Raw genomic sequence first — 15,771 nt, 5'->3', positions numbered from 1 at the left:
TAGTTTCTTCCATGCGTCTGCTAGTGGCCAGTGGTATTTTTCATTTTAACCCTTTCTCTGGGTTTTATTAAAGGCTAACGAATTTGAATGCACAAATATTAGTGAAATGGAAAATTTCCAAGTTTACGGTTTATGCATTTGCTGCTGTTCCTTTGTGGACGCGAAGTGACTCTGCCCCCCCACCCCCTCCCGCCACTGCCTAGCTGAAGTCTCCATGTCCTTCTCATCCATCCCCAGACCTGTCTCTGGACACCCCCTCTGCTCGCCCCAGCCCCAGTGATCTGAGTTCGTGTTATTTCAATCATGATATTTTCTTTTGGGGTTGTTGGCTGTGTCTTCAAGTGCACAGATGCTTCTTCTCTCTAGCTAGACCTTGAGCAGCTTGAGGATGCCCTCCCGCCTTCTGCGCCAGCCATCACGTTGTACCATATTGCTCGTTCGCTAGGCTCTTGGTGAGCGCGGGTCAGCTAAGTGAGAGATTGGCAGATCGCAGTTACATGGGAGTGCTCGAAGTTACCCACAGGATGGTGACTTCCTCCCTTCCTTCCAGTCTGCGGAATATAGATCCTGACACTTCGATATTCCCAAACATGGGCTGCACGCAGAAGAATAAGAAGGAGCAAAAGAACTTGGAGTGTGGGGAAAAGAGCGGGCTCAATCATGACTGGAAGAGGGTGGTGCTGGGTGTGGGAGCCCCACCGCCACGGAGGCAGCCGGCCCTCCAGTGCGGCGCTGGGAGTGCTTCAGAGCTGCTCCTGCCTGGAAAGGAGTATCGGTCCCGTGAAGGGAAGCTCAGGTTTACGATAAAGGAGAGCAGATGCTGGAGTTGAGTGGTCCTCTGGGCGCAGTGCAAAGGCCGTGTTTACTTTGGCTGTGTGGAATCAGGAGGTTTGGGAAAACCGGCTGTTGTCAGCTGGTTATTTATAGCTTTACAGAGAAGTGTAAGAAGTCTGCCAGCAGAGATCAGAAGTCTTTACGGTTTGTTGTGTTTGTGTGTTTTTGTGGACCAGCCCAGCTGCCCTGCTGCACACAGGGGTCATAAGAACCCTCTCTACCACTCGTCTTCAGCTTTCTGCCCGAACATCGAACTCTCCGGGCGCTTGCTTGTGATTGTATTGTACTGTATATTACACTCTGCATTGCTTTTCGATGATGCATTCCATAGATTGGATGGTCTGTGGACACAGTTGCCAGGAAGAAGCAAATGTGTAGAAGCAGAATTTTATATATTTCTAAATAATGTTTATGATTGGGCGGGGGGGGGGGGGTCTGTCTCATATCCTTCCAGTTGCAGCAAGAATGAAACATTGGGCACTGTTTAGCTCTCAACCCCTTTCTTGGGATTCTTCCTGTGACTTAGAAAACTGAAGGCATTGACGGTTTTTTGTTGTTGTTTTTATTTTAGACAGTGTGTGCGAGTTGGGGTGGGGGGAGGCAGAGGGAGAGAGAGAGAATCTTAAGCAGGTGCCATGCTCAGTGGGGAGCCGAACATGGGCTCATCCCACAACCTTGGGATCATGACCTGAGCCAAAATCAAGAGCGGGATGCTCAACTGACTGAGCCACCCAGGCGCCCCGGTGTTTATGGTTTTTATTTAATGTTATAAAAATTCTTACTCCATAATTTCAGTTCATAAAAACTAGGTAACATGCCCCAAGGAAACTGCATTGATGGTTGGTGGGAGCCCCTTTCCTGTTGCCTTCCTGTAAATCTCAAACATGAATCGTTTGGTTTAAATGAAGAGCATGGCTCTTGCATATGGTGGCTCTGGCCTGCTTCTCTTTGTCACCCTGTGGCTACATTTTGGAAAGGAGACTATGCCATTATGATGCCAGCGCCCCCACACCTCCGAATCACTGACATGCTTATTTTTTCGTATTTCTGCTCTCTGTAGAGAAGATTCTACTGTTTGATTTTTCTACTATCTCACTATGAAACTTTTCAGACTTACAGAAGAGTTAAAAAAAAATGTATGGTGAGCACCTATGTACGCACCACAGTTTTAACACTTGGGAGAGATCCCTTCTCTGAAGTTAAAGCCCTTCAGTACTGCTGATTTTTGCATCAGCCTTTTGCTTCCCCGTCCCATGTGCGTCCCATCTCCGCGGAGTCCTGTGGGACAGGTCCGTGGCAGTGCTCGCAGATTCTCTGCCAGAACCTCGTCGTTGGCATGTGGGTTCTGAGTCGTTGGATGTCGAGAACCCAGGCTCGTCCCTCCGGCGGGGAGGACTCAGCCTCTGGGAGCCTGAGTGCCGAAGCTATAGTGACTTTCCCACTTTGGATGCCTCGACTGTGGTCTCTCTTCATGTCAGCTTTACACTCCCCCCTTTTCGAGTGTCCCTGTGTGGTGGGAGTGTGTTTGAATAATATGCACTGTCCAGGGAGCAGAGGTCCACGACGGCCATAATTCTCTTCCGTCGCTGGCTTTTCTGGTCTAGGCTTGCATTTCTCATGCCGGGGTCTGGCCTTCGTCACAACCCTCTGGCCAGGTGTCCACTTCCTGGCCTCTCCTGCCAAGCTCCCAGGTGGCTTGACACTGGCCGTCAGTGCGCCTTCCGTGGAAGACTTGTTCCTTGAGTCACACGGTGAAATCCCGTTTCCTTAGCAGTGATGTTAAGCTAGGCACCGCAGTGCACAAACAGAAGAAGATAGATACAGCTCTCACCTCTTACGGGGCTCATAATCGGGGAGTGGGTCACAAAGTCATTGGGGTATAGTGTGACGATGGCTTCAGTGGAGGCCAGTCCAAGAATGGGTGTCTCCCTAGTGTGGGGTAGGCGGGTGTGTGTCAGGAATGAGGGTTTGGAAGATGATTCGGAGTTAATAGCGTCCCAGCAGGTGGGGCAGGTGGGCCAGCTTCTGACCAGGATGGAAAATTTGCCTGGGTAGCTGTCTAGCAGAGCAGAAGAGCATAGATGAATCGTGGGTCTTCGCTTCCTACCAGGAAGGCATGGAGCAAGGTTCCCGACCTCTCCGTGCCTTGGTCTCTCCATCAGTCAATCAGGAATAATACTGTCACCTCCCACAGTTGTTATGAGATCTAAGGGATAGTTTCTATAAAACACTCAACACAGTGTCTTGATAAACAGGCGCTCGTTCGTTCATTCAGTAAATACTGTGTTCCTAGTGCTGAGGAACCATAGTGAGCAAAAAAAATACCTAATTCCCCACTGCTGGTGGGTTGGAGAGTGACAGACGGATGTTGGTGGTGTTGTCTCTGATAGGTCATCCTAATGCCCACTTGGCCCCCAGTGTCGGCTTGTGATCTGGCATCTTGTCTTCATGACTGGCCCCCTGCCCACTCTGACCTAGGAGCCGTCACACCCCAATCTAGACTGACCCCTACGCCCACTTCCCCCATTCCCTGCCTTCACTAGCACTTGACTGCCTGACCCCTCACTGTTTCTGGGGTCTGCTCTCTGGTTTGGCCATTCCTACCTGCCTCACTTCACAGGTCTTTCTGGGCACCTTGTAGCTGTGAGCAGTGATGCAGACAAGAGCCTGGCAGGGCAGGTGGTATCACAGTCCACGTTTACGCCTTCAGTCTGAGGGGAAAAGTGTATTTGCCGGGGTCCACTTAGTAGTGGTAGAGCCAGGATTTGAAGCGCGGTCTGTTCCACTGCAAGCATATTCCCTTTAGCTAGGTTATATGACTTTAATAATACCTTGTATCAGACAGAATCTTTTTAAAAATTATCCAGAAATAATGGGGAATGTGTGATACTGAGACCAGCGAAAACACTGTTCTTAGACCACAGCTTAGTGCTTACTTAGCAAAGCCTCTTGCTCTAGGTTGTGTCCACTTGGTGGACATACCTGTCGTAGCCTGAGAAGGTACTTGGACGTACTTGGGAGATACGTGGACGTTACAGCTCTCCCTTGGTAGAGAAGCGTTCAGTGTCCAGGGGTGACCCCTTGGCAATCCATTCATTGCAAGAATTGTCTGAATACAGAATTTCTAAGAGGTAGACAGATAAAGTGTGTATGTTTTTATGATCTAGAGTCTTAGGGACCTTGGGGATCCTTCTGATTTAATGAGTAAACTTTTATATGTATAACACGTGCAACATCATCACTCTTTTTTCCCCTATTCCCGAACATTTCAAATGCTAAGTCTTCTGCTCACCTGGGCAGTCTGCCTTGGCACGACCCAATGGCTAGTATTTCATACGGCCACACAGAATATAAGGTCACGGATGGTGCCTGGGATCCGAGAACATGGCTGGATGTCACAGGATAGAGGATATGTGCATATTGACAGATCTTAGGAGAGCCTTTTGAAGGTCCATAAAATGCCGACTTAACCTATGTGCTTTAGACAACATCTCCATGTGGTGAGACTCAGATCCTAGGGCATCCTTGGCTTTCTGGGAGAGTACAGAGTATGATGGAGAGTCTCCAAGGGTCTCTCCCACCCCTGCCCCCCACCAGTCACCTCCATCTATGTTAGATTCTCCTTCTCCCCAGAAGTAAAGGCTCTTTTCCCTCAGATTATATTCCGTTGAATTGCAGTCTTGGTTATGTGAAAAGGCGGACTTCATTTGTTACCCGTTCACTTGACCAGGTGTGAACAAAATGACCTGAATGAGCAGATGAAGGAGGGCTGGTTTTGTTGGATCACCTACAAGTCACCTTGAAGTTGGTGAGATAACTAGTACGAGAGCAGGTTCGGTTTTCTGTCAAACGGATTATATTCCTCCGATGTACACATTTCAAATTGTGCAGCTTCAGACTTTCCTCCACTTTTTAACTGATTCAAGAAATGCCTGGTCTAAAGAATAAAAACGGCAGTTTCTTCCTTAACGTCTGGTAGAGAGTCCAATTCTGTGGGTAAGAGGAAAGCCCCTTATTCTGTGCCTCAGGCCTGTGAGGGCTCTGATCACCATGCTTGGCACAAACACTTTGAGCAGTGTTATCACATGACTCCACCATTTACTCTGTGCAGGCTCTGTCCCCCCTCCTCCCACCCCAGATCAATAGTCGTATTTCTTGGTTGTGCCATTTAGTCTTTTGACAGGTTTATTTTTAGTCTTGCGCAGAGATTCATAGAGGTGAGCACGCTTCTGTTTCTCCTCCCCTGCATTCATTCCCAGTGATGCTTAAAGCTGGGTTTGCTCTGGATTTCTAGTGCTAATATCCTGCCCTTTTGAGAGAATGTGGAAACTGGCACTATCCTCACCTGATGAATGAGTTGTTTGCCCCAGTTGTCTGGAGGCAGGAGTGCCGCGTGAACTCCCTATGAAGAATGAGGACGTTTCTCCCGTCTTCGGTCTGCTTGTTGAGGCTCTGTGATCAATTCAGTAATGGGATGCCTGAGCCCATTATTGATTTCTCAGATCAAGATTTTCTTTTACTTTTCTTTTTTTTGCAAAGTTGTCCCAGATGTATTTCACAGTTAAAAAAAAAAAGTCAGTGCTAGATAGACCATGTTCATGGAACGGTGGATCTGATACATTTAAGACAGCCAGAGCCCCCAGATTGGTCTGCAGATACAGTGCCATTTTTATCAACCCCCACCCCCGCCTTTGTGCAGAAATTGACAAGCTGATTCTGAAACTCATGAGGAAACACAAGGGACCCAGAATTGCCAAAACAGTAAAAGAACAGAAGTTGGAGGACTCACACTTCTGATTTCAGTCCCCACAAAGCTATAGTAATCAAGACAGTGTGGGACTGACACAGGATAGATTTACAGATCACTGAAATGGAATCAAGAGTCCAGAAATAAACCCTAACTCTTATGGCCAATTAATTGATTTTTCAACATGGGAGTCAAGACAATTCAGAGAAAAAAGAATGGTTTTTTTCACAAATGATGATGGGACAACTGGATAGCCACAAGCAAAAGAATGAATTTAGACCCCTACCTCACACCATAATCAAAAATTAACTCAAACTGGATCAAAGACCTAACTGTTAAGAGCTAAAATTCTTAGAGGAAAACATAGGCGTAAATCTTCATGACCTTGGAGCAAGCAATGGTTTCTTAGATGTGACATCTAAAGTACAAATGACAAAAGAAACTATAGATAATTTTCAACAAATTTTTAAATATGTTATGCTTCAAAAACCGTAAGACCTATCAAGAATCCAGGTGGCTTGCTGTTGCTTTCAGATAAAGTCTGAACTCTGACTCAAGCCTGTCTGTCCCTTCAACCACTGGGCCCACTTTACCTTAGCTACATTGGTTGTTCTAATTTCCATGGAGGATGACCACAGCTACCACTACCCTCCCCTATTCTCTGCCTGTTCTTGCTTTCATCTTGAAAACTCCCTCTCTCTAGACTCCTACGCTTTCCTCCTTTGGCTCTTCACTTCCTGAGCACTTGTATTCTTGGCTTGGATAACACTGATTGTCATGCATTAGTTTCTTCATTGTTTGGCATCATTTGGCCTTGGCTTCCCCAAGGATGGTCACCTGCTTGACGGTGGAGAGGAGACATGGCCCTCGTGTCTCAGGACGAGGTGAGGGCTCGTGGTGAGGGCTCATGGAAAGAGCTTCGAGAGGGAGGTGGCAATCCCTTCAAGTCTCCTCTCTGGCCCTAACAAGCTCTGCGTCTTAAGTAGATCTCTGATTCTCGTTGTGTTTCTATTTCCTCCGTCATGAAATGGACTGGGTGGGAGGTTCTCAATAAACAGCTGGCCTGTGAACTCTGTTTGTCTTTTGCTCCCCCTGGGTTCCTTATGTCTGCCAGAATTTCCAGTGCTAGTTTGGACAGCTCCTTCCCACTCACAGCTCGGGGCTTCCGATCCCATCTGTCAAATAGTTGAGCACCCATTGGATGTCCAGGGTTTCATTGACGGTCCTTGCCCTTAAGAAGCTGAAGACTGGAGTCCCCCGGTGTGGCGGACTCAGCCAGATTCTCAGCCGAGCAAGTGGCCTGTCTACCCTGAGGCTAAGGCAGTTAGGTCCAGTGCTCTGGCCCCTCTGCTGGGTTGATGGGTCAGGAAGGGAATGTGGTTCGATACCTGTTATGTACCAGGTGGTCACACGTGTCATCTTACTCAGACCTTGCTGTATTTACCATTTGCTGGGTATTGTTTTCCTATTTCCCAAGGAGCAAACTGAGGCAGGGAGCTTAAGTAACTTGCCTAAAGTCAGGGGTAGAACCTTGTTTTGGGTTTTTTCTTGCTTAAAAGTGCTGCTTTTTCTAACACATAGGTTACTTTTCTCCTTGAGGACTGCTTTTGCCACACCAAGAGCTTCTTGCCATTATCGGGGACTTAAGGCTCATAATTAAGCAAAATCTGTAATTTCCAAATGGCTCATTTCTTTCAGCCAGTTGGGGGATGCTGGTTTGACATTTCCTTCTCCAGCCTGGTAGGTGACGTTTATGAATTCCTGGGTATGAATCTTCTGTCCATTTTTTGGTGTGGTGATAGGTGACATGTCTCTAATTAAAAAAAAAAAAAAAATTAAGGACAGCTTTTTTTAAGCTTGGAATCTGGACAGGATTAAAAACCACTTCTTGACCGTTTTTAGGAGTCACAAATTCGCCAGAGTACAGCCTATAGTTTACATCAGCCTCAGGGAAACAAAGAGCACGGGACCGAGCGGAACGGCAGCCTGTACAAGAAGAGCGATGGGTAAGCAGAATGTGCTGCGGAGTTTGAATGCGTGTTCCCCTTCCGTGTCCAGAATTGCTGAAGTCTGCTTTTTTTTTTTTTTTTTTTCTGCCCCCCATTTATCTGTCAGGATCCGAAAAGTGTGGCAGAAAAGGAAGTGTTCGGTTAAAAACGGTTTTCTGACCATATCCCACGGCACCGTAAGTATTCCCTTTTACTTCTCGGTCTGCTGCAGTGAGGTGAGAGAGTGATACAAGCCGCATGCCCAGGACAGCATTGCACCTGCCTCTTAAAGGCCTTCCTGTTGGGAGAGTTTTGTTTGGGGTCCTTCTTGAGTCGGTGCACCTGCCCCGTCTGTGCTTCTCTGGCCAGGGACAGCTTTGTGTCGTTCGCTGCCTGGCAGAGTTAGGAATACCTGACGCGTCAGGTCATTTAGAAGCCAGAGGCTTCCAGAAACCAACAGCGCACCACTTCCCAGCTGTCTTCGTCTCCAGAAATTGAACTTCCTACTTGGGAAGGTTTCCTACTTCTCCATAAAGGGAAAAGCGTTCAAGTGGTCAGGACTCCGGGCAGCCGAAATCCAAGAGAAGAGAAACTTCAGGAATATTATTATAGAAATCCAACACGTGGCGTCCAACCTTCGTCAAGTCCTTTTTCTGTCATCCTGTGTGTAAGAGTCCTTGCAAGAAACTGAGGCCTGTATGTTGAGCCTGTTGAGAAATCAGTCAGAGTAAGATGACTTACTAATCCAGCTTTCAGAAACTGGGGACTTTTTTTTTTTTTTAAGTTTACTTATTTTGAGAGAGAGAGAGAGCATGCACGAGAGGGGAAGAGGCAGAGAGAGAGGGAGAGGGAGAATCCCAAGCAAGCTCCGTGCTTGTCAGCCTGGAGCCTGACACGGGGCTCAATCTCACAAACCGTGAGATTATGACCTGGGCTGAAACCAAGAGTCGGACACTCAACCGACTGAGCACCCCAGGCGCCCCTCAGAAACCGAGGATTTTAACCACAGTTCCCAACACAGCCCTTCACACCACAGCGCTCTTTCCCACAGTGGCTCAGGCATATTGTCACCTTACCTGTATGACACAATCCGGTAAATACCACGTAGGCTGCTAGATGTTTTTGGAAAATTCTAAAGGCAGAGTTGCTGCTATTTTGGTGCTAATGAGAACGCGGCATGGGTGGTGCCTTGCATTTCTGTTCCCCAAGCAGGAGGCCTGGTGCTGTGTGCATATTGGCGGCCTCCGTCCTGTGGGTGGATGGGAGTGGACATGACCCTGGGTCTTTGTCGTCTCCTCCCCTCCCCCTGGTTTCCACCAGTTCCCCTGGTGACAGGCCGAGCTGGGCAGGAGCACAGGCTCCTGTAGACAGGTCACGGCTCAGTGTGGGCTCTTCCCAGTACTCTGGAAGGAAATGGGAAGACTGGACCTACAATTCCTGGGGCCCCTTCATCGTCCCTGACTGGGACCTAGCGTACGTCAAGTGTCTGTAGCCATCTCTTTGGCCCTCTGGCCTGGGGGCTGAATGTATCTCCTGCCCGGGCAAATAGAAGTCATTCCTCTTTTCTAATATGGAGCTGTTACTGGCTCCTTCATGGTCATGACCTCCCTCCTGGGGCCCTGGAGTTTGGACCCTGATGTGATGTGCTCTCCATATAGACATGCCTGTGTGTCTGGGGAGGAGTGCTGTAGATTCAGGGAGGCAAATTTATTCAGTCACCACCATGCCTGTTCAAACTCAAGACCGTAGGGGCGCCTGGGTGGCTCAGTCGGTTAAGTGGCCAACTCTTGGTTTCGGCTCAGGTCGTGATTTCACGGTTTGTGACATTGAGCCCCGCATCAGGCTCTGCACTGACAGCACAGAGCCTGCCTGGGATTCTCTCTCCCTGTTCCTTCTCTCGCTGCCCCTCCCCTTCTCTTTCTCTCTCTCTCTCTCCAAGTGAATAAACTTTAAACTGGGTGATGGCCAGGTTCCCTCCCTGCTCTAAACACCTATGATTCTGTGATTTGCTTTCAAATGGTTTTCCACTCGGTTGTTTGTTTTAACTCAGGTTTACTGCCTCGATGCAGAAAATTTGACAAAGCAAGACCGAGTTTCATTTCGTGCTTGTTCACAGCTCTTAAGGCATTTGGCATTTTTGCCTCATTAACATGTTCTCCCGGACCCAGGGCCTCAGCTTAAGCCAGTGAGCGGTCCTCCCTCCGCGACGGAAGTGAAAGCAGGCCTAGTACTCGTTTGCTGGCAGGGTCAGCTTGGGCTCCTGTCGCTTCCATTACCCGTACTTGTCTCTGGAAGACGCAGACTCGGTTTCCTGTGGACGTCGATGGGCTGCTCCAGTCTTGGGCAGATGGTGCAGTGACAACTAGCGTGAGTAGCCTGCTGACGGCTCAGCTCGCCACACAACTTGCATATTTAACAAGTGCTTTGTGTTTAGGGGGCTCCCTCTCTAGGGAATCCGTGCTCTCTGTATGACTCACTCGCACTGCCCGGGGCGGCCCGGGCTGGGAGCTGCTGGGGCAGACATTGCCTCCAGCCCGGCCGCGTGGCAGGCGGGGGCTCTGGCCCGGAAGACAAGAGGGGTACTATAGAAGGAGCTGTGTGTACACCACAGGGTTCTCCTTTTCTCCTTCCTCTGTGTGCATCCTGCCTGTTCCGTGCGCATGCGTGCGCGCACACGCACACAGGTGTGCCGTCGCACCTACAGAGCGCTCACGTGCGGTGCTGTGAATTAACCTCTGCCGAGAGAGGGATCTGAGAGATGCCTTTTTGTGTGATTTTGTTTGCATTTGGCTCCTTGTGTGGCCTACCTAGGTAGCCAGCACCTCCCTGAGGAGGCAGATTTACCATCCGGGGAGAGAAGGACGGTGGTTCAAAGACCTGACTGAGTAAATGGGGCTCTAAGAGCAGGATCTGGCCCTCAGTGGAGAATCCGATCTTGATGCTGTGGAAGCACAGGGTGCGTGTTTGCGATGTTCCCCAAATCGGTTTCTTCCCCGAAAGCTGGCAGCCTTCGGGAAATGAGACGGCGTGCTCCGTATTCTAGCAGAGGGACGGTGATTACGTCCTGATGCATTCGCTGAAAGCCTAGTTGGTGTTCCCCATTCGCTGAGATTCGTTGTGTTTTCTGGCACTGGGAAAAGTGATCCTTGGGACAAAATAACTGACTGGGTATCGCCTTTGCCAAATGCATGCATCGCTTTGCCACACTGCCAAGGACTGGGGACTGTTTAAGCTGCGAGAAATGTCCACTGGTTCTTCTGCAGTCTAAATTTCTTTTTTAAATGATTGTTAGTCATGAAGAGTCCAGACTACCTATTAAGGGCCCTGGCTGGCCCATTTGGTTAAGTGACTTCGGCTCAGGTCCTGATCTCACAGTTCGTGGGTCTGAGCCCCGCATCAGGCTCTGTGCTGACAGCTCGGAGCCTGGAGCCTGCTTCCCATTCTGTGTCTACTTCTCTCTCTGTCCCTCCCCTGCTCATGCTCTGTCTCTCAAAAATGAATGAATGTTAAAAAAAAAACACAAAAACCCACAAACTTTAAAAGCCTGACAAATTGGGAAAAAATAGAATGGCATGATTAAAATGATAGGAACCCTAATAATCCACACCTTCAGTCATAGTTACTCATCCGTGCAATCTAGGGGTCTCTGTTTCCCACTCCTTGGAGAGCGCTGGTATCTGATGAATTAGAACCATTCTGTAGCTGAATTAAATGGTGACACCATTTTCCCCAAATAGCAGCAGGAGAGGGAATCTAATGGGTAGAGTTTTCTCCGTTTAAAAATATTCTCCCATAGATTTTTCTTACAGCTCTGGTAATCTGGCTGGACAAATAGCAAACAACGATTAATGTAAAACATGGAACCTGACCCTCTTAAGCGGTATCGGCCGTTCTAAATTTTGTGGACCTCCTCTTACCGCTGTTCTTTTTTACACATAGCCACCTCTGTGCCTTTATAATTACTCCAACTTCATATGTAGGCACCGAATATTTTCCCATGTTTTGTGGTGTTCGTATGCCATGAAGGGCGAAGTCTGTCTTTGATGGTAGCTGTCTCAGTGAGAAGGGACAGCTTTTCCCGTGGTGCGGGGAAAATGAAAGAATATAAGCGAGAGGGGCCCGGGCAGGGCTGGTATTAATTAGGTTGTGCTGCTTTGCTGCACCCGGAGATACGCACTGATACGTCCAGGTCGGTGACTGCTTCCCACAGAAAGCCATGCAGAGGGCAGGCGGGAGCAGGAGTTAAGAGCTTGTGCTCCGAGGCCAGGCTGGCGGGCTCACATGGGGCCTCACTGCCTCCCAAGCTGTAGAAAAGAAGGTCCATCACATTAATTAGCCTGTGCGGGCCAGTACCTTTATCTGTAAAACTAGAGCGGTTCCTGCCTCAAAGGTCAGTTAGAAGAATTAAATGAGCTAATTTACTAAACATACTTAGAACACTTGTGTGTGAAAACGTTCCTGTATTTACCAGATTTCACCAACCCCTCTTACTGTTCCTGTGTCTAAGACCCCACGGACAGCCGCAGTTTGGAAGTAGGCCAGGAATGTCCCCTAAATGCACATATATATGGTTGTGTCATCACAGGAGGTAATGGTACAGACACAGACTTTACGTGGTGAAATACGTGGTCGCGTCGTGGTATGGTCTCCTACTTGGTGCTGTAGAAATATGTCATTCAGTGTATTGGTTCCCGGATGAGCCAGGTAATTCTATTGGTAAAGATCCAAAATTGGATTGATGGTCCTTCCACTTGGAATTGTCAAGGTTCGCAAGATTAGACAGAACTTGCAGTCTTTTAATACTGATTTCTGGGGCACGTGGGTGGCTCAGTCAGTTAAGCGTCAAACTCTTGGTTTTAGCTCGGGTCATGATCTCATGGTTCATGAGTTTGAGCCCCAAGTTGCACTGTTAGCCGGGAGCCTGCTTGGGATTCTCTGCCTCCTTCTCTCTCTGACCCTCCTTCCCGCCTCTCAAAATAAATAAATAACTTGAAACAAATGCTGATTTCTGATGATCCAAGGATTCTGTTAGGCGTCTATGGTGGAGAACATCCAGTGACTTTCGTATAAGAGATGAGGCCGACATCCCACAAGCCAGGAGAGTCTGGTCCACCCTGTTTATCCACCTTCTCATCCCGCCTTCCTTGTATCAAACCCAAACTGTTTGCACTGTAAGGATCCGTCCTGTTTTAACAGGGATTATGCTGCCTCTACCACTGACTCTGTGAGTTGAGTGGAAAGGGGTCTGTAAATGAATGAAGGTCTCATGGGACTACCCAGGTGTGGATGCACGTACATGTGTTTTTTCGATGAATCCCGGATCCAAGCCTTTACAACTTGTAAATGCAGCCGGCAGCCACGGGAGGTTGAACAGGAGGTTCACATATAGAGCATTTTATTCGGTCTTTCCCTCAGCAGCTTGGGAGGTGGGTAGGATAAGCCCATTCATATTTGGAGAGTTCTCCAAGGTTTCTGAGAGACATTTTGCCATTTGAATAGTCACAGGTTCTTTTTTTTCCCCCCTAAAATTATGTTATCCTTTGATCTTTGCTTGTTTTTGGACTACCCGTGGTAGTTTTTGAAACGGTAGTAAAATACCCATTTTGAGACCTGTCTGCCAGAAACGAATTGTGATCTTTTGTTGCCACTGTGTTGGGGAGATTCGGGGTGTTTATGTGAACGAGTTGGGTTTTGTTGAAACGTAAGTGACAGATGTTTAGCATTTAACGTTATTTATCTATTACCTGTCGTGACTTCAAAAAGTAGGGAAAATTATTTCTCTGTCATTTTTGTGCCGTGAGATTTCTTTCCTTAGAAGCAAGTGTTTACACTCAGGGAAACACTTTTAAGCTCACCAGAAATAGAGCTGGTGCCCAAGTCACCCAGCCAACCATCTGTGTCATCGGTAGGAATGTCTCGGAGCTTTAGCCGTGGAGCATTTTGCTCTCAGGAAGCCCAGTGCTATCGACCTCAAAGCCAGCAGCCCTTGTCCCCCTGGCCGGGTGGGTGTGTGGGCCACCAAGTGTCCCTCCCAGGGAATGGCAGCTTGCCCTCCGGGGAGCTGAGATTCAAGGACACCCTGTGTCGTGCCTGTGTTGTGTCTTCCTACACAAAATCTGCCTTCCGAAAGCGATCTTTTTGCAAACTGGTGGAAATCCTGTTCTTGCTGTATTTTAGTGAGAAATGGTGCGGTATGATTTTGTCCTCCTTCCCACCCATCTCCATTCCTTTGTTTCTAAACAGGCTAACCGGCCTCCCGCGAAGCTCAACCTGTTAACCTGTCAAGTGAAGACCAACCCCGAGGAGAAAAAGTGTTTTGACCTTATTTCACGTAAGTTTGTTTCTCAGATTTTGCTCCACCGAGAAATTAAACTGGCTGCTGGGGCATCAATCCCATTTCAGAGAATTGACTGTCGAGGAGAAATGCCTTCCTTTCAAGTGACATCCACACCTTCTTCTTTCCACTCATAATTGTCTGCTTGCTGGTGTCCAGTGTAGGACCTGACGCTGAGGGTGGCCCCGCTCTCCTCATGGGCTCCTGTAAACACGGAGATTATACTGGGTTGGCCCTCAAGCCTGAAATCCCTTCACTTAACTATAAAAAAGGACGACTCTGTCATCCAGGCTTCCGTGGTTTGGGTGATGTTAGACATGCTGCACGGCTAATGTGATAAGGTCTTTGGCAAAACCCTGGAAACTTTGGTTTTTGAAATCGTTTTGCCTTCCCCACCGCAGAATTAGTCTTCCTGCTTCCGTACGTCTTTCTTCTTTTGTGGCACACATGACAGAGTGACCACAGAACCATCTGCTGTGTTGAGTGTCTACTCGGCATCCCTAAGGAAAAAGGAACGGACGAGTGTGTTTTAAAGGAAACAACATTGGCCTTTTTTGTTCCTGGCCCATTTAGGTGGCAGGGTTACAGTTTGGGGGAAGGAAGGGGCCAGCACCCCTTACACAAGAGGGTCACGAGGGATTTGGGCACAAGAGTTGTACTTATAGAGGAAAAGTCTGTACCATACATTTTCGGAAGGTGGGTGCTTTCTTATTTGCCTCAGTTTCCCAGAGTGTGAGTGGCTGCTTTCTGAGATGTCTGTTGGATTACACTATTGAGGGCTAGGGAGTTATTTCCGGTGTAATTTATTGCTCACAGCAAGCTTACGAGGTAATTATTACCACCTCCACTAGTCTGGGTGAGGAGGCAGAGGCCCATGGCAGCTTACCCTCGTGCCCTGGTTTCCCTGTTCTAATACGCACCGTACTAATTTGGAGGAGAGTGTCGAGCAGTGTGATGTGCCTAAAGGGTTTGGGCACTGTTCTGTCCTTCAGATTCCAGACTAATTTGTAAAATAAAAACTGACTTTATCCTGCTTCAAACCCCATGTCCCTAAGAAGTGTTCACATCTTCCCCCCGATGTGTGCACAACCGGGCAAGCTTCGTTAACTACTGGGTGCCAGTCAGCTTGCCCCCGGGCACCTTCAGCACCCCTGGGGACCTCCCATGAGAGAGTCATGGGAGCATCTCTTCCACTCTTGCAGACAACCCAGAAGCACTCTCCAGCCCGCACGCCTGTAACTTCCGGTCAGGCACCGAGGAGGGTCGGTAGATGGCAGGCGTGTGTCACCGCTTTCCTGGGACGTGTGGGAAGGCGGGCCTGTGCAAATCTGGTTTCGCGTGAGCGCTCCGGCAGGCTGACGTTTGCCAAGATGCCTTCAGTATCTTTGATGTACTACCTGCTGCATGATAAACCTCTTCAGGCCACGGCTTCCTGCCTCAGACACCCAGAAGGCCTTGCTGAATTCGGTTTGAGGAGCCTTCATAAATGTGCCAGAATGCATTGTCATTCTTTGAGAAAAGCTCATTTCTTCTTCCCGCTCTCCTTCCATGACTAGAGTGAATCCCGATCCTACAAATTTCTCATCCTAGTCTTCAAACGGTGTTACTCTCCTGAGGGTAGTTTGGTGAAAATGCTTTGTCCCAGTGCCGTGTGGCTCTGCTTGTCTCAGAGAATTCCAAAAAACAGCCAGACCCCGCGGGAGTGATCCAGGGAGCCGCCACAGAGCAGTGAAACCCTGGTTTGTTGCACATCCCAAGAAGGTTGGGGTTTGGGTTTGGGTTCACTTCCGATTGTGCCTGACTCAGGAAACGAGGCTGTCACCCTCTCTGTTTCTCCCCCGCCTGCTGACCAGGCTAGTGGGACCTGT

At 48.6% G+C, this 15,771-nt stretch overlaps 1 protein-coding gene across 5 annotated transcripts in view; it reads left to right on the top strand.

Moving 5' to 3' along the window:
* ASAP2 (ArfGAP with SH3 domain, ankyrin repeat and PH domain 2) overlaps nucleotides 1-15,771 on the top strand; it is a 173,967-nt gene that overhangs the window by 115,753 nt on the left and 42,443 nt on the right. For 4 of the 5 annotated variants that reach the window (XM_053891167.1, XM_053891165.1, XM_053891166.1 and 1 more), the window contains exons 10-12: nucleotides 7,484-7,587; nucleotides 7,697-7,766; nucleotides 13,813-13,900. In XM_053891167.1, the coding sequence (XP_053747142.1) occupies nucleotides 7,484-7,587; nucleotides 7,697-7,766; nucleotides 13,813-13,900 (262 nt within the window). The remainder of the gene's footprint in view (nucleotides 1-7,483; nucleotides 7,588-7,696; nucleotides 7,767-13,812; nucleotides 13,901-15,771) is intronic. The other variant, XM_053891168.1, reaches the window with a different exon arrangement.

The sequence above is a fragment of the Panthera pardus genome, unplaced genomic scaffold (genome assembly GCF_024362965.1).
Source record: "Panthera pardus isolate Hobbes unplaced genomic scaffold, ASM2436296v1 HiC_scaffold_26, whole genome shotgun sequence".
NCBI lineage: Eukaryota > Metazoa > Chordata > Mammalia > Carnivora > Felidae > Panthera > Panthera pardus.
The sequence above is the reverse complement of the archived record's forward strand: the minus strand, read 5'-3'. Positions and strand labels throughout refer to the sequence as shown.